This window comes from Scyliorhinus torazame, chromosome 19, assembly GCF_047496885.1.
Source record: "Scyliorhinus torazame isolate Kashiwa2021f chromosome 19, sScyTor2.1, whole genome shotgun sequence".
In the NCBI taxonomy this organism is placed as follows: domain Eukaryota; kingdom Metazoa; phylum Chordata; class Chondrichthyes; order Carcharhiniformes; family Scyliorhinidae; genus Scyliorhinus; species Scyliorhinus torazame.
In genome coordinates, this window is record NC_092725.1 from 84,138,475 (window position 1) to 84,164,188 (window position 25,714).

At 51.1% G+C, this 25,714-nt stretch overlaps 1 protein-coding gene across 9 annotated transcripts in view; it reads left to right on the top strand.

The window, feature by feature from the left end:
* The first annotated feature begins 712 nt into the window (after positions 1–712).
* Positions 713–25,714, top strand: part of LOC140396265 (pseudouridine-5'-phosphate glycosidase) — a 180,122-nt gene continuing 155,120 nt past the window's right edge. For 5 of the 9 annotated variants that reach the window (XM_072484632.1, XM_072484635.1, XM_072484641.1 and 2 more), the window contains exons 1-3: positions 1,107–1,301; positions 21,108–21,208; positions 22,395–22,509. In XM_072484632.1, the coding sequence (XP_072340733.1) occupies positions 1,294–1,301; positions 21,108–21,208; positions 22,395–22,509 (224 nt within the window). In that variant the 5' untranslated portion in view covers positions 1,107–1,293. Of the gene's footprint in view, positions 934–1,104; positions 1,302–21,107; positions 21,290–22,394; positions 22,510–25,714 lie in introns of those variants that run through there. The other 4 variants (XM_072484637.1, XM_072484639.1, XM_072484633.1 and 1 more) reach the window with 3 other exon arrangements.

A 25,714-nucleotide genomic window follows, 5' to 3' on the forward strand; every position in this document is an offset into this window, starting at 1 on the left:
CGCATGATTTCTTCCTGGGGAGCCGGTTAATTCCCGGAAGGCTGTTACATTCAACTTCCATCTCACTAATGTTGCACGGCGCGGACATGGACCCGGAAATTCTCCGGCCGTACCCGCAGCTAAAGCCGGGGGCTTTATGCTGCGTGCCTGCTAGCCCCCCACCAGACAGAGGATCGGAGCTGCTTTTGCGCCGTTTTTTAGGGTGTAAAACGCCACTGTTCCCACGCCGGCGTCAGCACTTAGTCTTCAAATCGGAGAATCCAACCAAGGGTACTTATCTGGAGTCTTGACAAGGATCAGAAATCATTCTGGGGAGGGAATGTTGATGAGGAAGCCAGTGGTAGGGGGAGGGGTCATGTGTCCAGCCAATTGGGCCGGAGGGCGCAAATCCAGGAGTTGAGCGGGGACTGGAGTCGAAGTAGTCATAGAATTTACAGTGCAGAAGGAACCCATTCAGCCCATCAAGTCTGCACCGGCAGTTAAACCCACGCTTCCACCCTGTGGTGAACCACTGTAATAGGAGATGTAAGGTAGGACCTACACTACAGATTCACCGGTAGCTCCTGCCGGCTGGCTCCGCCCAGGGAGAACTGTATAAATGTGCATGACCTCCAGTGCCCTGCCATTTCGCCAGCTGCAGCAGAGGCCTCGCATCTGACTGTAATAAAGCCACAGTTGTACCCAACTTTAGTCTTTGTGCAATTGATCGTGCATCATACCCTATCCCCGTAAAACCCACTAACCTTTTGCACACTAGGGGGCAATTTAGCAGGGCCAATCCCCCTAACCTGCACATCTTGATTGTGGGAGGAAACCAGAGCACCCAGAGGAAACCCACACAGACACGGGGAGAAAGTGCAGACTCCGCACAGAGTCACCTGAGGCCGGAATTGAACCCAGAACCTTGGAGCTGTGAGGCAGCAGTGCTAACTGGTAGAACATTTCTGCTACATTGCACATAGTTTATTCTTTAAATTAAATAATTTGCTTAGTTCCTAAACTTGGCAGACGGCCATCCTTAAATTTGAACTGGCATTTCTGGTGAGAGATGATTTGCAAAACAACATTAGCATGAAACTGAAGGAATGAGCTGGAAGTGGCATTACTGTGTATGGGGCCAGTGTCTGCTGTATGTGTATGGGAGAGTTTGATCGTCTATTTGGCAAGGTTTTTGGCAGAGTTGGCAGAACCCAGTGTCAACAGTTCAAACCGCACAGTTGTGGAACACTGATCGGGCGGAATTTGTAGTTCGGTCTGGTCAAAGTTCAGGTTTTATAACACGTGTTTCGAGGAATGTGGAGGTAGGTGGAAAAAAATTAAACGCAATGGAGGAGCTTTCCTGGGAAAGGGTTAGGATTTGGGAAAGTTGGAATTTTAATTCTCTGAGCGAGTTACAGGGACTGGTAACTGTGCCGGGGAAGGATGTGCCCCTTGTTATTGTTAACATAGCCTCACCCCGCGGGGTTATAGCCGCACCCTGCGCAGGTTAGCCGGCCCTCGGACAGAGGCCAACCGCAGCTAATAAACCAGAAGCGATTGTCCAGATCGCCTCACCCTCGCCCCCTGACAGATCGGTGGGCTTGAGAGGTTCCGGACGCGCAATATTAAAAGAGCTATTGCTGAATAACTCAACGGTGAAGCCAAGTTGTGGGGAGGGGGAACATGTCCAGTTAGAAACAGGAACACAAGTTGAGAGACATTTGCTCATGGGGCAACCCTGTGCTGAGGGTGGGCTGGCTGCACACTCACTGCCCTGTGCTGAGGGTGGACTGGCTGCACACTCACTGCCCTGTGCTGAGGGTGGACTGGCTGCACACTCACTGCCCTGTGCTGAGGGTGGACTGGCTGCACACTCACTGCCCTGTGCTGAGGGTGGACTGGCTGCACACTCACTGCCCTGTGCTGAGGGTGGACTGGCTGCACACTCACTGCCCTGTGCTGAGGGTGGACTGGCTGCACACTCACTGCCCTGTGCTGAGGGTGGGCTGGCTGCACACTCACTGCCCTGTGCTGAGGGTGGACTGGCTGCACACTCACTGCCCTGTGCTGAGGGTGGACTGGCTGCACACCCACTGCCCTGTGCTGAGGGTGGGCTGGCTGCACACTCACTGCCCTGTGCTGAGGGTGGACTGGCTGCACACTCACTGCCCTGCGCTGAGGGTGGACTGGCTGCACACTCACTGCCCTGTGCTGAGGGTGGACTGGCTGCACACTCACTGCCCTGTGCTGAGGGTGGACTGGCTGCACACTCACTGCCCTGTGCTGAGGGTGGGCTGGCTGCACACTCACTGCCCTGTGCTGAGGGTGGGCTGGCTGCACACTCACTGCCCTGTGCTGAGGGTGGATTGGCTGCACACTCACTGCCCTGTGCTGAGGGTGGATTGGCTGCACACTCACTGCCCTGTGCTGAGGGTGGGCTGGCTGCACACTCACTGCCCTGTGCTGAGGGTGGGCTGGCTGCACACTCACTGCCCTGTGCTGAGGGTGGGCTGGCTGTATTCTCACTGCCTTGTGCTGAGGGTGGGCTGGCTGTATTCTCACTGCCGTGTGCTGAGGGTGGACTGGCTGCACACTCACTGCCCTGTGCTGAGGGTGGACTGGCTGCACACTCACTGCCCTGTGCTGAGGGTGGACTGGCTGCACACTCACTGCCCTGTGCTGAGGGTGGACTGGCTGCACACTCACTGCCCTGTGCTGAGGGTGGACTGGCTGCACACTCACTGCCCTGTGCTGAGGGTGGACTGGCTGCACACTCACTGCCCTGTGCTGAGGGTGGGCTGGCTGCACACTCACTGCCCTGTGCTGAGGGTGGACTGGCTGTATTCTCACTGCCCTGTGCTGAGGGTGGACTGGCTGCACACTCACTGCCCTGTGCTGAGGGTGGGCTGGCTGCACACTCACTGCCCTGTGCTGAGGGTGGACTGGCTGCACACTCACTGCCCTGTGCTGAGGGTGGACTGGCTGCACACTCACTGCCCTGTGCTGAGGGTGGGCTGGCTGCACACTCACTGCCCTGTGCTGAGGGTGGGCTGGCTGCACACTCACTGCCCTGTGCTGAGGGTGGATTGGCTGCACACTCACTGCCCTGTGCTGAGGGTGGGCTGGCTGCACACTCACTGCCCTGTGCTGAGGGTGGGCTGGCTGCACACTCACTGCCCTGTGCTGAGGGTGGGCTGGCTGTATTCTCACTGCCTTGTGCTGAGGGTGGGCTGGCTGTATTCTCACTGCCGTGTGCTGAGGGTGGACTGGCTGCACACTCACTGCCCTGTGCTGAGGGTGGACTGGCTGCACACTCACTGCCCTGTGCTGAGGGTGGACTGGCTGCACACTCACTGCCCTGTGCTGAGGGTGGACTGGCTGCACACTCACTGCCCTGTGCTGAGGGTGGACTGGCTGCACACTCACTGCCCTGTGCTGAGGGTGGGCTGGCTGTATTCTCACTGCCTTGTGCTGAGGGTGGGCTGGCTGTATTCTCACTGCCGTGTGCTGAGGGTGGACTGGCTGCACACTCACTGCCCTGTGCTGAGGGTGGACTGGCTGCACACTCACTGCCCTGTGCTGAGGGTGGACTGGCTGCACACTCACTGCCCTGTGCTGAGGGTGGACTGGCTGCACACTCACTGCCCTGTGCTGAGGGTGGACTGGCTGCACACTCACTGCCCTGTGCTGAGGGTGGGCTGGCTGCACACTCACTGCCCTGTGCTGAGGGTGGGCTGGCTGCACACTCACTGCCCTGTGCTGAGGGTGGATTGGCTGCACACTCACTGCCCTGTGCTGAGGGTGGGCTGGCTGCACACTCACTGCCCTGTGCTGAGGGTGGGCTGGCTGCACACTCACTGCCCTGTGCTGAGGGTGGGCTGGCTGTATTCTCACTGCCTTGTGCTGAGGGTGGGCTGGCTGTATTCTCACTGCCGTGTGCTGAGGGTGGACTGGCTGCACACTCACTGCCCTGTGCTGAGGGTGGACTGGCTGCACACTCACTGCCCTGTGCTGAGGGTGGACTGGCTGCACACTCACTGCCCTGTGCTGAGGGTGGACTGGCTGCACACTCACTGCCCTGTGCTGAGGGTGGACTGGCTGCACACTCACTGCCCTGTGCTGAGGGTGGACTGGCTGCACACTCACTGCCCTGTGCTGAGGGTGGACTGGCTGCACACTCACTGCCCTGTGCTGAGGGTGGGCTGGCTGCACACTCACTGCCCTGTGCTGAGGGTGGACTGGCTGTATTCTCACTGCCCTGTGCTGAGGGTGGGCTGGCTGCACACTCACTGCCCTGTGCTGAGGGTGGGCTGGCTGCACACTCACTGCCCTGTGCTGAGGGTGGACTGGCTGCACACTCACTGCCCTGTGCTGAGGGTGGGCTGGCTGCACACTCACTGCCCTGTGCTGAGGGTGGACTGGCTGCACACTCACTGCCCTGTGCTGAGGGTGGACTGGCTGCACACTTACTGCCCTGTGCTGAGGGTGGACTGGCTGCACACTCACTGCCCTGTGCTGAGGGTGGGCTGGCTGCACACTCACTGCCCTGTGCTGAGGGTGGACTGGCTGCACACTCACTGCCCTGTGCTGAGGGTGGACTGGCTGCACACTCACTGCCCTGTGCTGAGGGTGGGCTGGCTGCACACTCACTGCCCTGTGCTGAGGGTGGGCTGGCTGCACACTCACTGCCCTGTGCTGAGGGTGGGCTGGCTGTATTCTCACTGCCTTGTGCTGAGGGTGGGCTGGCTGTATTCTCACTGCCGTGTGCTGAGGGTGGACTGGCTGCACACTCACTGCCCTGTGCTGAGGGTGGACTGGCTGCACACTCACTGCCCTGTGCTGAGGGTGGACTGGCTGCACACTCACTGCCCTGTGCTGAGGGTGGACTGGCTGCACACTCACTGCCCTGTGCTGAGGGTGGACTGGCTGCACACTCACTGCCCTGTGCTGAGGGTGGGCTGGCTGCACACTCACTGCCCTGTGCTGAGGGTGGGCTGGCTGCACACTCACTGCCCTGTGCTGAGGGTGGATTGGCTGCACACTCACTGCCCTGTGCTGAGGGTGGGCTGGCTGCACACTCACTGCCCTGTGCTGAGGGTGGGCTGGCTGCACACTCACTGCCCTGTGCTGAGGGTGGGCTGGCTGTATTCTCACTGCCTTGTGCTGAGGGTGGGCTGGCTGTATTCTCACTGCCGTGTGCTGAGGGTGGACTGGCTGCACACTCACTGCCCTGTGCTGAGGGTGGACTGGCTGCACACTCACTGCCCTGTGCTGAGGGTGGACTGGCTGCACACTCACTGCCCTGTGCTGAGGGTGGACTGGCTGCACACTCACTGCCCTGTGCTGAGGGTGGACTGGCTGCACACTCACTGCCCTGTGCTGAGGGTGGACTGGCTGCACACTCACTGCCCTGTGCTGAGGGTGGACTGGCTGCACACTCACTGCCCTGTGCTGAGGGTGGGCTGGCTGCACACTCACTGCCCTGTGCTGAGGGTGGACTGGCTGTATTCTCACTGCCCTGTGCTGAGGGTGGGCTGGCTGCACACTCACTGCCCTGTGCTGAGGGTGGGCTGGCTGCACACTCACTGCCCTGTGCTGAGGGTGGACTGGCTGCACACTCACTGCCCTGTGCTGAGGGTGGGCTGGCTGCACACTCACTGCCCTGTGCTGAGGGTGGACTGGCTGCACACTCACTGCCCTGTGCTGAGGGTGGACTGGCTGCACACTCACTGCCCTGTGCTGAGGGTGGACTGGCTGCACACTCACTGCCCTGTGCTGAGGGTGGGCTGGCTGCACACTCACTGCCCTGTGCTGAGGGTGGACTGGCTGCACACTCACTGCCCTGTGCTGAGGGTGGACTGGCTGCACACTCACTGCCCTGTGCTGAGGGTGGGCTGGCTGTATTCTCACTGCGGGCTGCTGAAATCTACAACAGGGGGAAAAGAACCACATCACTGTCTGAAGGCCGGCTTGCATTCATTTACAGCTCAGCTTGTATTGATTTATAACTCAGGCCGTATTTCATGCTGCCCCGCCCCCCTTTCCCCTCTCTGAACAGTGACCCCAGTATGTGTGTTTTGTTAAGTGTGGGAGAGGAGGGAGTTTATGTCGAGCATTGACATTCCTCTGGCTTTTTAACTCTCTCTTTTCTGCGAATCTCTTGTTCCTCTGAAAGGGATAAAAACAACGCCGTCCCATATCTCAAAAAGATGTTTGAATTTGGATTAAATTGTCTAAAATGTGTTCTTCCTGTGTCCTGTTTTATTTTCTGTTTTGCCTTTGTTTCACTTTGGATCGCTGCATCCCAGTCTTGGTTCCATTGCTAATTGCTGCCTTGTCTTTTCCTGTCCTTTTCCCCCTGTGTGGATCAATGAAATGATTGCTGAATGCTTCATTCTCACAAGTTAACCTTCCTGGCGACACAAGGCTGCTCAGGAGGGATCTGTGAGGGGAATGGTGCAATGGTTTTGTTCCTCTTAATGTTCAGGGGCAGCAACTTTTTTATAAATTTAGTGTACCCAATTTATTTTTTCCAATTAAGGGGCAATTTAGCGTGGCCAATCCACCTCCCCCGCACATCTTTGGGTTGTGGGAGCGAAACCCACGCAAGCACGGGGAGAATATGCAAACTCCACATGGACAGTGATCCAGAGCTGGAATCAAACCTCGGACCGCGACGCAGTGAGGCAGCTGTGCTAACCACTGCACAACCATTTTGCCCTCTGGGGGGCAGCAACTTAAAGAGCTTGGCTGTAAGATCATTCTAGCCTTGTCAACCTTGTGGAGTATCTACCCCATAGTATTGAGCAGTCCTGGCGCAGGAAATAATGTTAGAGCTGCCTCCTGACAAGTCAGCATAATTAGCAGCAACTGCTAATGAAAGATGGTGTGTAGCGCATGTTCTTGGTGATACACCCAAATGTTTGCCTAGTCTTTATGTTCTCAAATCTTTTTTGGTTGTCCTTTGAGGCAATGTTGTTTTCAAAGAATATTTTATTTCGGCATTTTCATAAAAAACAAATTGAAGCAGAAGCAAAATTCGACATTATAAATAACCAACACCCACTCATCCCCCTGCTCGCCACTCTCACCCCCTCCACCCATCCGGCCTTCCCCATTTTGATCCCCTTACCCCCTTTCTCTCCATCCCTTTTGCCGAGACCTCAATCCTCCCTAAAGAAGTCAATGAACGGCTTCCACTTCCAAGTGAACCCATCAACTGACCCCCTCAGGACGAACTTGACTTTCTCCAGCCTCAGGGATTCTGCCAGGTCGCTCACCCACACCCCCACCTTCGGCAGCTCCAAGCCCCTCCATCCAAGTAAGATCCGTCTCCGAACCATCAGGGAGGCAAAGGTCAAAATGTCAGTCTCCCACACCCCCTGAACTCCCCGGTCTTCCGACGCCCCGAATATCACGACCACTGGGCTCTTTTACCCCCAAACATCTTCCACATTGCCTCTGTAAAACTCTGCCACAACCCCTTTAACGTCAGACATGCCCAAAACATGTGGAGGTGATTCGTGGGCCTTCCTGCACACTGGCCACACCTATCTGCCCCCTCAAAAAAATCTACTCGTCCGCGCTAACGTCATATGAGCCCTGTGAAGTACTTTAAACTAAATGAGGCTTAGCCTTGCACACGACAAGGACGCATTCACCCTCCTCAGGGCCTCCGCCCATGCCCCGGCCTCCACCTCCCCACCAACTCCTCATCCCACTTTGCCTCCCAATCCATCAGCTCCTTATAGACCTATTACAGCTTCCCCTCCCCTATCTCCTCCTTCGACAGTTCCTTGTCTTGCAACCTTCAGGGCAGTAACCCAGGAATAGACGGCATCTCTCTCTTCACAAAATCCTGAACCTGCAGGTACCTGAAACCATTCCCCCTGGTTTGTACTCTTCCTCAGGTCCTCCAATTTCGCAAAGCTGCCTCCTACAAACAAGTACCAAACCGCTCAATCCCTGCCTGCAGCCACCCCCGGAACATCGCATCCAGCCCCCGCGATGCAAACCTATCGATATCACAGATCGGTGCCCACACCGAGGCACCCTCCAGTACCAAATGCTGCCTCCACTGCCCTGACACCCTCAAGGCCAACACCACCACTGGCCATCGGACTACCTGGCTGGCGAGAACGGCAGAGGCTCGTTAACAACGTCCTTAAGTTCGTACCCCTACACAAAGCCACCTCCATCCGCCCCCACCCCGACGACCCATTTCCCAACAATGGTGATGTTTACCCCCAGTAGTAATTCATTAGATGCGGCAACGCCTGTCCGCACCCCCCCCCCCCCCCGCCCCCCCCCCCCCACACACACACACTCGTCACCCCTTCTCTAAAAAAGTCCTTTTGACCTGCGGGGTTTCCCCAGCCGATGCACACACTGATATCAGCGCATTAACCTTCTTAAAGAATGACTTTGGGAAAAAAGATCGGGAGGTTCTAAATACGAACAGGAACCTTGGCAGCATCATCATCTTTACTGTCTACAGCCATCCCACCAATGACAGTGGCAGCACATCCAACCTCTTGAAATCCCCCTTCATCTGTTCCACAAGCTAAGTCAAATTTAACTTGTGCAACTGCGCCAAACCCTGCATCACCTGAATGCCTAAGTACCTAAAACCCGTCCCCACTATCTTGAACAGCAACCCCCCTAACCTCCTCTCCTACCCTCTGGTCTCATTCGGGAACACGTGGCTCTTTCCCATGTTCAACTTGTACCCGGAGAACCGGCCAAAGACCTCCAAAATCCCCACAATACCCCCACTGCCACCCGATGGGTCCGAAATATATAACAGATTGTCTGCGTACAGTGAAATCCTGTGCGCGATGCCCCCCTGTACAATCCCTTTCCAATCCCTAGACGCTCTGAGCACCATTGCCAATGGCTCTATAACCAAGGCAAAAGGCAACTCGGACAGCGGGCATCCCTGCCTTGTCCCACGCTGCAGCCCGAAACATCCTGAACTCACCTGTTGTCTGCGCATTTGCGATCGGTGCAACCAGATGTTAAGCAACCAGACCCAGTCCACAAACCCCTGTCCGAACCTGAACCACTCCAGCACCTCCCACAAATAATCCCAGTCCATCCGGTCGAAAGCCTTCTCCGTGCCCATCGCCACTACCACCTCCGCCTCCTGCCCCTCTGGGGACATCGTAATTACATTGAATAGCCTCCTCACATTTGCCAACAACTGTATCGCTTTCACAAACCCTGTTTGGTACTCTCCTATCACCCCCGGAATGCAATGCCAATGTCATCGGCAACAACTTGGCATCTACATTCAATAGCGATATAGACAGTCCGACCCACACTGCTCTGGAGCCTTGTACTTTTTCAATATCGGGAAGATGAATGCCTGCGATAGTGTAGGAGGGTGTTCCCCCCTCTCATTGTATGCCCTTACCAGCAGAAGCCCCAAGTCTTCCCCCCCCCCTCCCAAACCTTTTATAAATCTCCACTGGGAACCCATCTAGGCCGGGGGCCTTCCTTGCCTGCATCGGCCCCATACTCTCCACCACTTCCCTCGGCCTGATTGGGGCCCTCAATCCCTGCACCAACTCCTTGCCCACCCATCCAGGAACCACCACAATCTACCCCCCCCCCCTCCCCTCCAGACCCCGACTCATACAATCTCCTGTAAAAAGCCTCAATGCCCCATTCATTCCCACCGGGTCCAACATTCCCGTCTCGTCCTTAACTCTGCCAATCTCCCTCGCCAACTCCTGCTTCCTCAGTTGAAGGGCCAGCATCCTACTTGTCTTCTCACCATACTCATATATCGCCCTTCTGGCCCTCCGAACTGTCCCACCGCCTTCCCCATGGAAATTAATCCAAACTCCATCTGGAGCATCTCCTTCAACAGCCCCTCCGGGGCCTCCGAATACCTTCTGTCCACCCTCAGAATCACTTCCACTAGCCTTGCCATCTCTGCCTATTACGCCTTCAGCTAATGCGCCTGAATTGAAATAAACTCCTCCCGAACGAACACCTTGAGTGCCTCCCACAGCATTTGCCTCCCAAATAAACACTCCTGATTTCTCCTCACCACCGATGCGTAAACAGTAAGCTATTTTTCATTTCTAATTTCTCCCTTTATAAGTGATGGCATACTTCCCAACCTTTCAGTTTTGGTGTGATCCAAGTGGCTATTAATAGCCCCACAACAAACTTGAAATAGAACGAATCATTCAATCCCTCCAGTGCAGAAGGAGGCCATTCGGCCCATCGATTCTGCACCAACCCTCTGAAAGAGCACTCTACCTAGGCCCAATCCCTCGCCCTTTCCCCGTAACCCCAATGAAGGGCAATTTAGCATGGCCAGTCCTCCTAACCTGGACATCTTTGGACTGTGGGAGGAAATTGGATCACCCAGTGGAAACCCATGCAGACATGGTGAGAATTTGCAAGCTCTACACAGACAGTCATCTGAGGTCGGAATCGACCCAGGGTCTTTGGCGCTGTGAGGCAGAAGTGCTAACCACGGTGCCACCGGCAAAAAGGTAAATAGCAGAGAATGGTTTTGATCCTTCGACCTCTTGGCTATGGGTCCAGCATGCTTCTGCTGCGCCACTCTACGACCTAAAAGGGTTTGCTTATTTACACAGAGCATGGTCTCCTTTGTGTTCATAAAGTAAAAGAGGGATAAAGAAAAAGATTTACTGGGCAAAGAACACAGAATAAAGACAAAGAACAAACAAAGAACAAAGAAATGTACAGCACAGGAACAGGCCCTTCGGCCCTCCAAGCCCGTGCCGACCATACTGCCCAACTAAACTACAATCTTCTACACTTCCTGGGTCCGTATCCTTCTATTCCCATCCTATTCATATATTTATCAAGATGCCCCTTAAATGTCCCTATCGTCCCTGCTTCCACTACCTCCTCCGGTAGTGAGTTCCAGGCACCCACTACCCTCTGCGTAAAAAACTTGCCTCGTACATCTACTCTAAACTTTGCCCCTCTCACCTTAAACCTATGCCCCCTAGTAATTGACCCCTCTACCCTGGGGAAAAGCCTCTGACTATCCACTCTGTCTATGCCCCTCATAATTTTGTATACCTCTATCAGGTCGCCCCTCAACCTCCTTCGTTCCAGTGAGAACAAACCGAGTTTATTCAATCGCTCCTCATAGCTTATGCCCTCCATACCAGGCAACATTCTGGTAAATCTCTTCTGCACCCTCTCTAAAGCCTCCACATCCTTCTGGTAGTGTGGCGACCAGAATTGAACACTATACTCCAAGTGTGGCCTAACTAAGGTTCTATACAGCTGCAACATGACTTGCCAATTCTTATACTCAATGCCCCGGCCAATGAAGGCAAGCATGCCGTATGCCTTCTTGACTACCTTCTCCACCTGTGTAGCCCCTTTCAGTGATCTGTGGACCTGTACTCCTAGATCTCTTTGACTTTCAATACTCTTGAGGGTTCTACCATTCACTGTATATTCCCTACCTGCATTAGCCCTTCCAAAATGCATTACCTCACATTTGTCCAGGTTAAACTCCATCTGCCATCTCTCCGCCCAAGTCTCCAGACAATCTAAATCCTGCTGTATCCTCAGACAGTCCTCATCGCTATCCACAATTCCACCAACCTTTGTGTCGTCTGCAAACTTACTAATCAGACCAGTTACATTTTCCTCCAAATCATTTATATATACTACAAAGAGCAAAGGTCCCAGCACTGATCCCTGTGGAACACCACTGGTCACAGCTCTCCAATTAGAAAAGCATCCCTCCATTGCTACCCTCTGCCTTCTATGGCCTAGCCAGTTCTGTATCCACCTTGCCAGTTCACCCCTGATCCCGTGTGACTTCACCTTTTGTACTAGTCTACCATGAGGGACCTTGTCAAAGGCCTTACTGAAGTCCATATAGACAACATCTACTGCCCTACCTGCATCAATCATCTTAGTGACCTCCTCGAAAAACTCTATCAAGTTAGTGAGACACGACCTCCCCTTCACAAAACCGTGCTGCCTCTCACTAATACGTCCATTTGCTTCCAAATGGGAGTAGATCCTGTCTCGAAGAATTCTCTCCAGTAATTTCCCTACCACTGAAGTAAGGCTCACCGGCCTGTAGTTCCCGGGATTATCCCTGCCACCCTTCTTAAACAGAGGAACAACATTGGCTATTCTCCAGTCCTCCGGGACATCCCCTGAAGACAGCGAGGATCCAAAGATTTCTGTCAAGGCCTCAGCAATTTCCTCTCCAGCCTCCTTCAGTATTCTGGGGTAGATCCCATCCGGCCCTGGGGACTTATCTACCTTAATATTTTTTAAGACACCCAACACCTCGTCTTTTTGGATCACAATGTGACCCAGGCTATCTACACCCCCTTCTCCAGACTCAACATCTACCAATTCCTTCTCTTTGGTGAATACTGATGCAAAGTATTCATTTAGTACCTCGCCCATTTCCTCTGGCTCCACACATAGATTCCCTTGCCTATCCTTCAGTGGGCCAACCCTTTCCCTGGCTACCCTCTTGCTTTTTATGTACGTGTAAAAAGCCTTGGGATTTTCCTTAACCCTATTTGCCAATGACTTTTCATGACCCCTTCTAGCCCTCCTGACTCCTTGCTTAAGTTCCTTCCTACTTTCCTTATATGCCACACAGGCTTCGTCTGTTCCCAGCCTTTTAGCCCTGACAAATGCCTCCTTTTTCTTTTTGACGAGGCCTACAATATCACTCGTCATCCAAGGTTCCCGAAAATTGCCGTATTTATCTTTCTTCCTCACAGGAACATGCCTGTCCTGTATTCCTTTCAACTGACACTTGAAAGCCTCCCACATGTCAGATGTTGATTTGCCCTCAAACATCCGCCCCCAATCTATGTTCTTCAGTTCCCGCCTAATATTGTTATAATTAGCCTTCCCCCAATTTAGCACATTCATCCTCGGACCACTCTTATCCTTGTCCACCAGTACTTTAAAACTTACTGAATTGTGGTCACTGTTACCGAAATGCTCCCCTACTGAAACATCTACCACCTGGCCGGGCTCATTCCCCAATACCAGGTCCAGTACCACCCCTTCCCTAGTTGGACTGTTTACATATTGTTTTAAGAAGCCCTCCTGGATGCTCCTTACAAACTCTGCCCCGTCTAAGCCCCTGGCACTAAGTGAGTCCCAGTCAATATTGGGGAAGTTGAAGTCTCCCATCACCACAACCCTGTTGTTTTTACTCTTTTCCAAAATCTGCCTACCTATCTGCTCCTCTATCTCCTGCTGGCTGTTGGGAGGCCTGTAGTATACCCCCAACATTGTGACTGCACCCTTCTTATTCCTGATCTCTACCCATATAGCCTCACTGCCCTCTGAGGTGTCCTCTCGCTGTATAGCTGTGATACTCTCCCGAACAAGTAGCGCAACTCCGCCTCCCCTTTTACATCCCCCTCTATCCCGCCTGAAACATCTAAATCCTGGAACGTTTAGCTGCCAATCCTGCCCTTCCCTCAACCAGGTCTCTGTAATGGCAACAACATCATAGTTCCAAGTAGTAATCCAAGCTCTAAGTTCATCTGCCTTACCCGTAATGCTCCTTGCATTAAAACATATGCACTTCAGGCCACCAGACCCGCTGTGTTCAGCAACTTCTCCCCGTCTGCTCTGCCTCAGAGCCACACTGTCCCTATTCCCTAGTTCTCCCTCAATGCTCTCACCTTCTGACCTATTGCTCCCGTGCCCACCCCCCTGCCATACTAGTTTAAACCCTCCCGTGTGACACTAGCAAACCTCGCGGCCAGGATATTTATGCCTCTCCGGTTTAGATGCAACCCGTCCATCTTATACAGGTCACACCTGCCCCGGAAGAGCTCCCAGTGGTCCAGATAACAGAAACCCTCCCTCCTACACCAGCTGTTTAGCCACGTGTTTGTCTGCTCTATCTTCCTATTTCTAGCCTCACTGGCACGTGGCACAGGGAGTAATCCCGAGATTACAACCCTCGAGGTCCTGTCTTTTAACTTTCTGCCTAGCTCCCTGAACTCCTGCTGCAGGACCTCATGCCCCTTCCTGCCTATGTCGTTAGTACCAATATGTACAACGACCTCTGCCTGTTTGCCCTCCCCCTTCAGGATTCCCTCTACCCGTTCGGAGACATCCTGGACCCTGGCACCAGGGAGGCAACATACCATCCTGGAGTCTCTTTCACGTCCACAGAAGCGCCTATCTGTGCCCCTGACTATAGAGTCCCCTATTACTATTACTCTTCTGCGCTTTGACCCTCCCTTCTGAACATCAGAGCCAGCCGTGGTGCCACTGCTCTGGCTGCTGCTGTTTTCCCCTGATAGGCTATCCCCCCGACAGTATCCAAAGGGGTATATCTGTTCGAGAGGGGGACAACCACAGGGGATTCCTGCACTGACTGCCTGCCCTTTCTGGTGGTCACCCATTTCTCTGCCTGCACCTTGGGTGTGACCACATTTACATAACTGCGATCTATGACACTTTCCGCCACCTGCATGCTCCTAAGTGCATCCAATTGCTGCTCCAACCGAACCATGCGGTCTGTGAGGAGCTGCAGTTGGGTGCACTTTCTGCAGATGAAGCCATCCGGGACGCTGGAAGCCTCCCGGACCTGCCACATCTCACAGTCAGAGCACAGCACCCCTCTAACTGACATTGCGTCAATTAATTAAAATTAAAATTTGTCTTTTTTTTTTAAATACTTTTTTTTTTTAAATTGCAAAGTTACTGTCAACTATCTGTTTCCTAGCACTAGATTTCTAATAGAAATGCGATAGCTAACTATAATATTCTCCGATCTCTGGCTTAGATATCCTCTAAATTATAATTAAGTTATTATGTTTAATTAGTTCCCAAATACTCAAAAAAATTTAGGTTAGAATCCCAACCAGCCACTCAGGTCACAGCTTTTCTGTGATGTCACTTCAGTTTCCCCCCGACACACACAATTTGAAAAAAAGGTATAAAAGTAAAAATCACTTGCTTACCTTCTGAGATGTTCTCAGGTTCTCTCGCTGACAGAGACTGCTCCTCCACCTCCAATCCTTGACCTGCACAATGCTAATAATATAATAATATAATATGGCACTTACCTTACACCAATGGGTCTTATTATTAGGTTAGAGGAGGAGGGTGGGTGGGAGACACTACACGTGTAGTGTCTCGGGTTTCCTCTCCACCAGAATTTATTGGTTGGGGGGGGGAGACTTGCCAGAGGTCGAACTTCCGGTTCCCGCCGAAATCCAAAGGGCTGCTCCTGTAAAGGTAAGTGGTTTTAAAGTCGCTACTCACCTCCAAGAAGGCCCCTGCGCACCGCTGCCGCCGAAATCCAAAGGGGATTTTGGGGAAAGACTTGGGGGGCGATTCTCCGCGGCGCGGACCAAGGCCCGGGCACGACCTATTCTGGCCCCCTTTGGGGGCCAGCACCACGCTGGAGCGGTTCACACCAATGGGCGCCCCGCCAACCCGCGCATGCGCAGTTGGGCCAGCCCAATCCTGCGCATGCCCAGTTGGGCCGCCCCATGCTGCGCATGCGCGGGGTACGTCTTACGCGCGGAAGGAGGTAGGCCCGGGGGGGGGGAGAGAAGCTGACCCGCCGATCGGTGGGCCCGGATCGTGGACCAGACCCCGTCGGAGGCCCCCCTGGTGAAGGAGCCCCCCCCCCCCCCCCACAGGCCCCCCCCCCTCCCAGCGTTCCCGCAGAGTTCCCGCCGGCAGCGACCAGGGGTGGACGGCGCCGGTGGGAACCTGTTGTGTCGTAGCAGCCGCTCGGCCCATTCGGGCCGGAGAATCGCCACTTGCCGTTTGCGGCAGTTCTCCGAGCGGCCAGGTGCGAATCGTGCGGCGCTGGTTTCCGGCGGGTGGGAGAATCGCGTGCGGGGGTCGGGGCGGCGTGGCGCGATGGGGGGGGGGAGAATCGCGTCCCTGTTGGATTGGTCGCGTCCCTGTTTCACATAAATCCAGAATCAAAGTGTATTACTTAACAGAGGCCAGCAGGCTGAAATTGATGCTGGATAATCCACTTTTCCAGTAGAGTTGACTTCCATGATGAATTGAGCGCATAAATTAGCCTTGTAGGAGATAGTGCAGAATTCCAGTAGAAACTGTGTAGACGGGGCCAGGTATTCATACCTGGAGCGGAGTTCAGGTTCTCAGCTACTGCTGGTTAATTGGAAGATGACAGCCTGAGCTTTGCAGCTCCACAAGACAATGAATCTGGTTCTCCCAGCTAGGCAGGGCCTTGTGATGTGGCTCCCACATCCCCACTTTGACTTGGGCAAAGGCCATATATTCCTTTGTCTGGATACAGGATACATGAGATGCTTCATGTTTCAGCCATTAATAAATTAATAATTTTAAAAGAGGTTTCAGGGTGTTTTGTCCTATCAGACAAGATGCCTTTGTCGGCTGGTGACTGGCCTGAGAAATGTAAATGTCCTTTGCACAATTCCCTTGGATTTGATTTCTAATAATAATAATCTTCATTAGTGTCACAGGTAGGCTTACATTAACAGTGCATTGAAGTTACTGTGAAAATCCCCTAGTCGCCACATTCCGGCGTCTGTTTGGGTACACTGAAAGAGAATTCAGAATGTCCAATTCACCTAACAAGCACGTCTTTCGGGACTTGTGGGAGGAAACCGGAGCACCCGGAGGAAACCCACGCAGACACGGGGAGAACGTGCAGACTCCGCACAGACAGTGACCCAAGCCGTGAATCAAATCCGGGCCCCTAACGTATGAAGCAAGAGTGCTAACCACTGTGCTACCGTGCTGCAGTCATTGACACATCTTCAGAGGTAATCTTTGTCCAGTTTTTAAAGATTTTATACGCCATGATAGTAAGTATATATTTTTTTAAAACACAGGGTGAGGTCTTAGCCCCCAACAGGTATTTGATAGGATTCTAGTGGGTATGTAAGTTACTGATATGACCAAATGGAAGCTTCTGCTGCAAAGAGGACAAGATACTGGCTCAGGACTTCCTCTCATTGCGTTTTTCTCTGCCTCAGATAAGCGCTTGCGTCAAAGGAGGAAAGTGCTCCCGATTATGCCAGGTGTAGCGAGCTTCTCCCAGAACTCATAGTTGATATCAAAACATCTAAATGAAGCTTTCAGAGTGTCTTTGGAGCAATTCCTTTGAAATCAAGTCTGCAGACTTAGGCTTGAGCTTGTGACCTTTTGACTCCGAAGTGAGTGTTGTCACTGAACCAAGGCTGACAACTCCCAAGCCTTCACAACACACTTATAAAGTCAATAACTTTGTTCCTGAGTTGTAATTCAAAGGTGCCCATTGTAGCCACCTGGGTTGGCCAACTCCCGATGTAAAATAGAGAACAGCAAAGGCTGCAGGGAAATTCAGCCAACACAGGCAGAAACCAGCAGGTGCAAGTTTACTGTGTATTAAACTCTGCAAAAGCCCAGAGAGCATCGATACAAGCAGCCATCTGCATAATAATGTAGCAGCCATCTACATACTGATGAGCGATCCCCGGGAACAATCGCAACATTTGGGACAAACAAAGCTAAGCCAGACTCCCCGGCGCCAGCAGGAGCCAATACAAAAGAGGTTAACGGACACCTCAAGACCGCCCATCGATTAGGGAACCGCTCCAGTATTGGAGAAATCGAACCAAGCGATTGGAACAAAGTCCAATCACTTGGAACCAGTTACAGGGTTCGCCCCGAAAGGCGGGAAGCCCCTGGGGACTATAAAGTTAAGCCCCCAAGTTCAAATCGTTCTTCTTGACCGGGTCACTCAGCAACGTGAACCAACCTTGACCGTGACCGGTTCAACTGCCGCCGAGATCCAGTAAGTCTTGAGTCAACACTCGCTACGAGATGGGCGCTCCTAGCTACCAGTCCGTACCAACTTCGAATTCCGCAGACTCAGAACCCGAACGAAAGGCCATTTGTTCCCCTGACCTGGTGGGCCAGTCTGAAGCTAAGTATAGGCCTGTTAATCGTAGAAGTAGCTTAGATGCAGAATTTGTGCATGAGTATCGATTACTGTGTATAATAAATGTGCTTTGATTTGAATCTTACTAATCGGTGTATTGAGTTATTGATCATTACTTGGACTTGAACCTCGTGGCGGTATCATAAAGATACCTGGCGACTCGAGAGCAACGGTTATAAAACAGAGCCAATTGAACCAACCGAAAGTTAGCAACACCATCTCCCAATATTCTTAAATACTTGTCAGACCCAAATACATTATCCTCTACTTTAAACAGGCTAATGCAGTCAAATCTCTTACTTTGGTTTTCCCAGGACTTGTGGCACACAATCCTCAACTTCTAACCTTCACCAGGTACTTCCTACCTTCAAGTAGAAGGTATCGCACAGTGCCTGCTAGAGGCAGGCCACAGTAATGAGTGTGCTACCTTTAGCCCCTTAGGCATCACAAGGAGAAGACCATGGAACATCAGATAGTGTGGATTCTCGGGTTAGTGACTGAGCACTGACACCTGGTAACTCTGTGAATGAACAAACACAGGCCCACAGCATCCTGCCTCCCGAGAGTTAGATTTAGGGGATACCCAAAGATGTGCTGGGGAATCATAATCGGAGGTTCCCTTCCAAGGATTCTGGCAGCAATTGTCCAGAAGCACAAGCTTCCCTGGATGCGCTGTGCTAGGAACCATCGATAGAACCATCTGATATAAATCGCAAACTTTGAATGGTTCTGCTAATGAAATGAAATAAAAATCACTTATTGTCACAAGTCGGCTTCAAATGAAGTTACTGTGAAAAGCCCCTAGTCACCACATTCCGGCACCTGTTCGGGGAGGCTGGTACGGGAATTGAACTGTGCTTCTGGCCTGCCTTGGTCTGCTTTAAAAGCCAGCTATTTAGCCCAGTGTGCTAAACCAATGCTAGGCTAATAGTTTCTCTGAAAGAGTTAGAAGAAATAAAACCACTTCTAAGTTCAGTGTAACTATTTCAAATACCCAGACTGAGCCCCGCACGGGATGCGATAACCCCAGAACCCCCCATCCCCTGACTAATCCCCCCAACATAGGATACACCCTAGCCTGACTCCCAGCCACATGTGACTCCACACTCATCGCCCCAACCCTTGGGCCTCATTATAAGTACCCCCCCCTCACCCGACCCAATCCTCCCGCAGTCTGACCCGATCCCATGACCCCAATCAGATCCAATTCCCCCCGCTACTCTCCCAACACCAGAACCGCCTTGACATTGAAATCTCCACCCCACCCCTATCAACTATCCCCCGACCTCCCCAATCCCCCCAGATCCAACCACCATGAACTTCCCTGACCCAACCTGACACCCAGCCCCCTCCATCCCTTACCAACATAACCTTCCCAACCAGCCAGATCCCATACACCTACCTGCTCCCTGTCCTGCCAATTTTACTACCTCCTTTACAGTGGACAGTGAAATAATAAACGGGGCCTGGTCTCCCTGAGTTTGCCAGAGTTGTACTGTGCTGGGGGACTCTTTACTGAAGGCTCCAAACAGCTCCAGCAAACGGGAGTTTCAACCAAATTTCCTAGAGCAGGTAAATGCACTTTAATATCTTGTAATTCCAGTGGGTCATGACTTTCTGGTGCTGGTTGAAATTATGACCCGTACCCTTCCATTGCTGACCCATCCCCCCCATCCCCCTTGCTCAGAATCCTTAATTCCAAAGGACAGCTTGTTGATCAAGATGAGGAAGTGGATAAGGATTCTTTGGGGATTCCAGATGCAACTGTGGGGCAGCAAGAGATGTTCTGCCTATAATTACAGAGGTAAACCTGGAACCAAGTAGGGATAGTCCCACTGCACTCAGCGGCAAAGGAGAGGTTTGGAGGATGATGTGTCTGTGCAAAGCAGCAGACGGACCCTGAAGACATAATACAGCACGGACACAGTCACAGTATCATTTTAGTGGTGTGGCAGGTACAGAATATGGAGTTTATAGAGTTTCAAACTTGGGAATTCTGAGAAAATGGGCATAGATTTGAGGGGTAACAAGACTTTCAAGGACTTAGTAAAGTAAAAGGTTGAAGTTGGAAAGCTAGTTTGCAAGGACAGAAAGGTATTTTGAAGATGTGGGTATAGATAACTGTTTGAAAACGGATGGGGTCAGTACCTGAGAGGAGGGAACCATTTACAATGTCAGCCGGCATGGAGGCCAGATAGTGAAGTTTGTGCTCAACTATTTCGTGCAAAAAAGGTATACAGGCTGTTGTGGACAAAATGAGCTGAGAGAGACACAAGGGGAGATAGAAGGGAAATTAAATAACGTGGTATCAGGACCAAAGCCAGAGAGGGTCTGGGGTAACATTGTGGACAAGAGGGAGAGTAGCAGAGAAAATGAATGGATGACCTCAATCTTGGCGTCAAAATGTCCATGAGCTCTCTGTACCTGTTGGAGGTGAGGGCTGAGGAGGTGAGGACTGAGGAGGTGAGGTTGAATACAGGGTGTGACCTGGTAGAGATTTTAATGAACTGAAGGTACTCAGAAGTCCAATTTGAAAGTGTGGTCGTTAAAATCTCATCATGAAATATATAATGGTTTTGTTTTTATGATGAACCTCAACATCTTTATTTTGAACCATTCGTCAGATTGTTTTGAGTGACATGATTGTATGAGCTTCGTGTTTAGTAGATTTTCATAAGTCTTTATCTCTGTGTGAGGCAGGATAATTAATGTTGTAATTTGGTGTTTTCAGCCAATCAGAAAGTTTGAGGGGAAAGCCACACAGAAACATCCGGATTAGGAGCAGGAGTAGGCCACGTTCCCTCGAACCTGCTCCGCCATTCAATAAGAAAAGCTATGACTGAACGAAAACCCCATGAAATCTTTTCTAATGCATTGATGTATACTTATACCCAATCATACTTGCCTGATTCTGGGTGGAATTTGAAATGCATTTTTAGAGCAGATTGGCACTGACTGTCAGCACAGTCAACTTGGGCTAAAACCTTCCATTCTAGTGAAAGCTGAGGTGTAATTCGCAAGCTAACTTGCATTTTCCAGGACACAGAATTCTCCTTGGATTTAATTGAACTACTCCAATGACATCATTGGTGCTCCCCCCCTAAACTAAGAGTACCGGTCTTTTTAAAATTGATCAGGAGGAATGAAGATAATGACTGATCTTACTTTGTTTTCCTCTCCTCAGTGCCTTTCCTCACTGGGGAATGATGTTTAAGCACATTTCAGTCTTGCTCCATGCACCACGTGTGACTCTGGGCGTTGCCATTCCTCGGAAACATCTCCATGGTTCGTTAACAGTCATCTCAACACAATTCTTCCTTTGCTGCTGAATTCACTTCTGCTGCCTCGGTTGTCTATTCAATACGGGTTTGTTTTACCATTGTGGTTGGCAATTTACTGTCTCTTTTTTAAATTGACTCATTTGAGCTGTAATGAACGATACATTTTTTTAACCTGTTAAAATTGGACCTTCTTTGGCAATTCAGAGTCAACCCTGTGGAGTGTGAATGGGTTAGGTACAGAATTAAACTCTGCCCCAGTTACCGTACCTTAGAGCACCCTGAACATTGTAATATGCTGATGACATTTTTACACCAGCTATCCTTATAGTTATCTCAAAGGCCAATGAGTTTGGGATACTTCTGCGATTTTGAATCCATGCTCTTTCAAATTCATCTCCTGTAGGATCTTTACAGTAGGTAGAGAGAGAGGTTTATCATCCTGGATGTAAACCAGGTTCTGGAGATAGAAAGAGTGTTTTCTAATCCAAGAAACACCTTAGTCATTTAGCAATCCTGTAGAACCCACACTAAACATACAGATGAGATATTAACTGTTGTCTACTAGGCTTAAAGGTGATACAGCATTTTATCTTCAGGATGTCCCAAAGAATTTCACATTCAATTAATGATTTTGGAAGTGCAGTTTCTTAAATGTAGGCAAATGTGGGAGCCAAACTGTATACCGTTTCAGTATACAAAGTTGAACTAAATGACCACTTCCTTTGGAGGTATTGGATGAGGAGGAATGTTGGCCACATGAGAACTCCTTTATCGTTATAGTGCAATGGGATCTTTTACATCTACTCGGTCAAGCAGATGTCGCCTCAGTTTAAGGCTCTGTTGAAAACGTAGCACCTTTAATAATGCAGCAGTCCCTCAGATTATGTGCTCAAATCCTAAAGTGGCGATTAAACTCACAATCTTCTGAGTCAGAGAGCACAGTGGCTGGGCCAAATGAAGCTGAAATTATCAAGTCACTGGGCCAGAAATGTCACCCAGACAGCAGCGTCGAATTTGGGGAGCAATAAGCATCTTGGGTCATTCTTTCCTCTCCCTCTGGGCCTTGGCGCTGACTATTGTAGATAGAAATTTGGTAAGCCTCTGTGTAACATGGAAACGATGTAACTGAAACCTTATAAAACATCCAGTTCATTAAAAATATGTTGCTCAATTCTTTTTGATTTATACAGATGGACTGGTTAAACTTCACCCAAAGGTCTCTGAAGCGATAGCCAAGAAGGAGGCTGTGCTGGCTTTGGAGAGCACGATCATCACACATGGCATGCCATACCCTCACAATCTGAAGTACGTAGACTGTTTAAATGCTTTGGCTTGAGAGAACCTGGGGAACAGGAAGTTTTGCATTTGGAATCAGCCAGGGATCAATTTGCCTCTTACTGAAATATATTTAAATGAGTTCGATGAATGTCAGGTGTATTGGCAGGTAGGGTTTCTGAGCTAGGTTCACATCAACAAGGCGACTATTTTGCGATTTGCAGAATGTAATCCTCAAAGCATCACAAAAAGCCATGGAAAATTCCAGAGTCCCATTTAATAAAAATACAATTTGTTTGAGCCAGCCACCATAACCCTAAAGTTTGGGTTCTAAACATAAAGAGCCTGATTTTAATTTTCAGAGATGGCAGATCAGCTAGTTATTGTACACCCAGATTGATATTCCTGTTTCACAATGGGGAGGAACATAAAACAGGGTGTGTTTTGCACACTCTTGTCGCAGGCCAGCATATTTAAGCCATCATTAATATATTGTGAATCCGTGGCTAGAGGAGCTGCCGAAACTGTGAGCAGAATTTTCTGTTTGTCACTCTGAAGTGTGGTGACAGGATGGGAAATTCATGTTGAACTTGCTCTTCGGCAAGTAGGAAGAACTTCTGCAATTTTATTTTTGCATATGAAAAGCAGTGAATCTTGAAGCAGAGCAGGCAAAATGTTGACGCCGTTCCCTCTGACATGGGTTCGGTGGTCTCCGTGCCATAGTTACAGAATTCCTGGACGGGTTTTCATCGTCTGCGACCCAAAAATGGCTCCGTTCATCTCTGAGCACCACCTTTGGAGTTGACCACCCTTGCGGACAAAACCTGACAGCCTGTGTCCCATGTTTTAGCGATGCCTCATTACAGGTTCTCCTCCAGGCCGTCCAGGAAAAGGGAGAGGTCATCCTTCCCAGGGAGTTCTGGCAAGCAGAGCTCCTCAGTGTAGAAAACGGGGCTAAGTGTGGCCTCGCCGGGCAGTTAATAATCTTTGTTATTGTCACAAGTAGGCTTACATTAACACTGCAATGAAGTCACTGAAAAGCCCCGAGTCGCCACACTCCGGCACCTGTTCGGGTACACAGAGGGAGAGTTCAGAATGTCTAATCCACCAATCAAGCACGTCTTTCAGGACTTGTGGGAGGAAACCGGAGCACCCAGAGGAAACCCACGCAGACACTGGGAGAACACACAGACAGTGACTCAAGCAGGAATCAAACCCAGTTCCCTGTTGCTGTGAAGTAACAGTGCTAACTACTGTGCTGCAATGCCACCCTCGCTGAGGCCCCTGATCTACCCGGATGGACATTAGATAGTGGGGTGTTTCTCTGCGCTACGAACGCCGGGAAACATCCGGCTAATCTCGCGCACTACGGGTCTCTGTCCCCAATTGGGTAGATCATGCCCATAATGTATGTCATTTTTCCGTGTCATTTTCTCAAGTGATTTAACTCTTTGCCAAAGCAACAACAGTATTCAACAGCTAGAACTGTTCAAATGCCCCAGAGCAGATCCTTCGCACCAGAAGGCAGACACAGGATGCACCTTCCCGATGCTGCCGCACTTTCTATTGACTAGAGCAGGCCTGGAAGAGCCTGCTGACTGGGGAGGGGCTTGGAAATTCTGGCTGCAGGAATTGGCAGCTGTGGGAGCTGCTGAGAAATATGTGGTTATGAATGCTGTGAAACTGTTAATGTCCCCATGTTGCTGAATGCTTACCTCTATCTGCAGAAGAAAAAAATGCACAGTAGGCTTGAATGTACACAGACCTCGGAGGGATGTCTGACATGAGGATCCTAACCCTGTTTGAAGAAGGGACCACAAAACTAGCAGGAGAAGAAAGTGACCTGCTGGGTCCAGGAGATTGGAGTTGTCCAGTTGTCTTGTGAGAATGCCTGCTTTCTGCTCGTCCCCAGCTGGATGTGAAGCAGCCGCATACATATATTGTCGAAGCTTGCAACTCGCAACACTAATAATACTTTATCTTCTTCAACGCATTTTAAAAAAAACGCATTTTATTCAAACTTGTATCAAAGTAGGTTACAGCAAATAAACACCCCGGGAAACATTCTTCCCGACAATCAACTATAAAGTTTGTACAGATTTTTCTCCTTTTTCAGCCCCCCCCCCTGCGATGAACAGCTCCTCAAACACGGTCACAAACATCCCCCACCTTTTCTCAAACTCCCCCGCTGAGCCCCTGAACACATACTTTATCCTCTCTAACCGCAGGAAGTCACACAGGTCACCCAACCATGCTGCTACCCCCGGTGGCGATGCCAACCGCCACTCCAGCAAAATGTGTCGCCGTGCAATCAGAGAGGCGAAGGCCAAGACATCGGCCTTCCTCCTCTCCATGAGCTCCGGCTTCTCTGAAACCCCAAATATCGCCACCAAAGGGTCCGGGTCCACTCCCTCCTCCACTATCCTGGCTAAGACCCTGAACACTCCCGCCCAGAATCTTCCCAATTTTTCACAACCCCAAAACATGTGCGCATGATTCGCTGGCCCCCGCCCACACCTCTCACACTCATCAGCTACCCCCTGAAAGAACCCACTCATTCTCGCCCGAGTTATATGCACCCTGTGCACCACCTTAAACTGTATCAGGCTCATCCTTGCACAAGAGGAGGTCCCGTTTACCCTTCGCAGTGCCTCACTCCATACTCCCCAATTGATCTCCATTCCCAACTCTGCTTCCCATTTCTCCTTGATCTTCACCACCCACTCGCCTCCCTGCTCCCCCAGCCACTTATATATATCCCCAATTCTTCCCTCCCCTTCCACATCCGGAAGCAGCAGTCGCTCCAGCAGGGTGCATCCTGGAAATCTAGGGAACCCCTTCCAGACCTTTTGTGCAAAGTCGCTAACCTGTAGATACCTGAACTCACCACCCCTCGGCAGCTCCATCCTCTCCCTTAGCTCCTCCAGACTGGCGAACCCTTCCTCCAAATACAGATCCCTCACCTTGACCAGCCCCACTTCCCTCCATCTCCTGTATACACTATCCATCCCCCTCCCCCCCGGCGCAAACCCATGATTCTCGCACGGCGGCGTTAGCACCGACATCTCTTCCACCCTAAACTACTCGGAGCCATTGGCAATGCTGCCGTCACCATAGCCCTCAAACTAGGCCCCTTACAAGATTCCTCCTCCATCCTAACCCACTCTACCCCTTCTCCTTCCCACCACCGCCGCACCTTGTCCACATTCGCCGCCTAATAATAATTAAGCAAGTT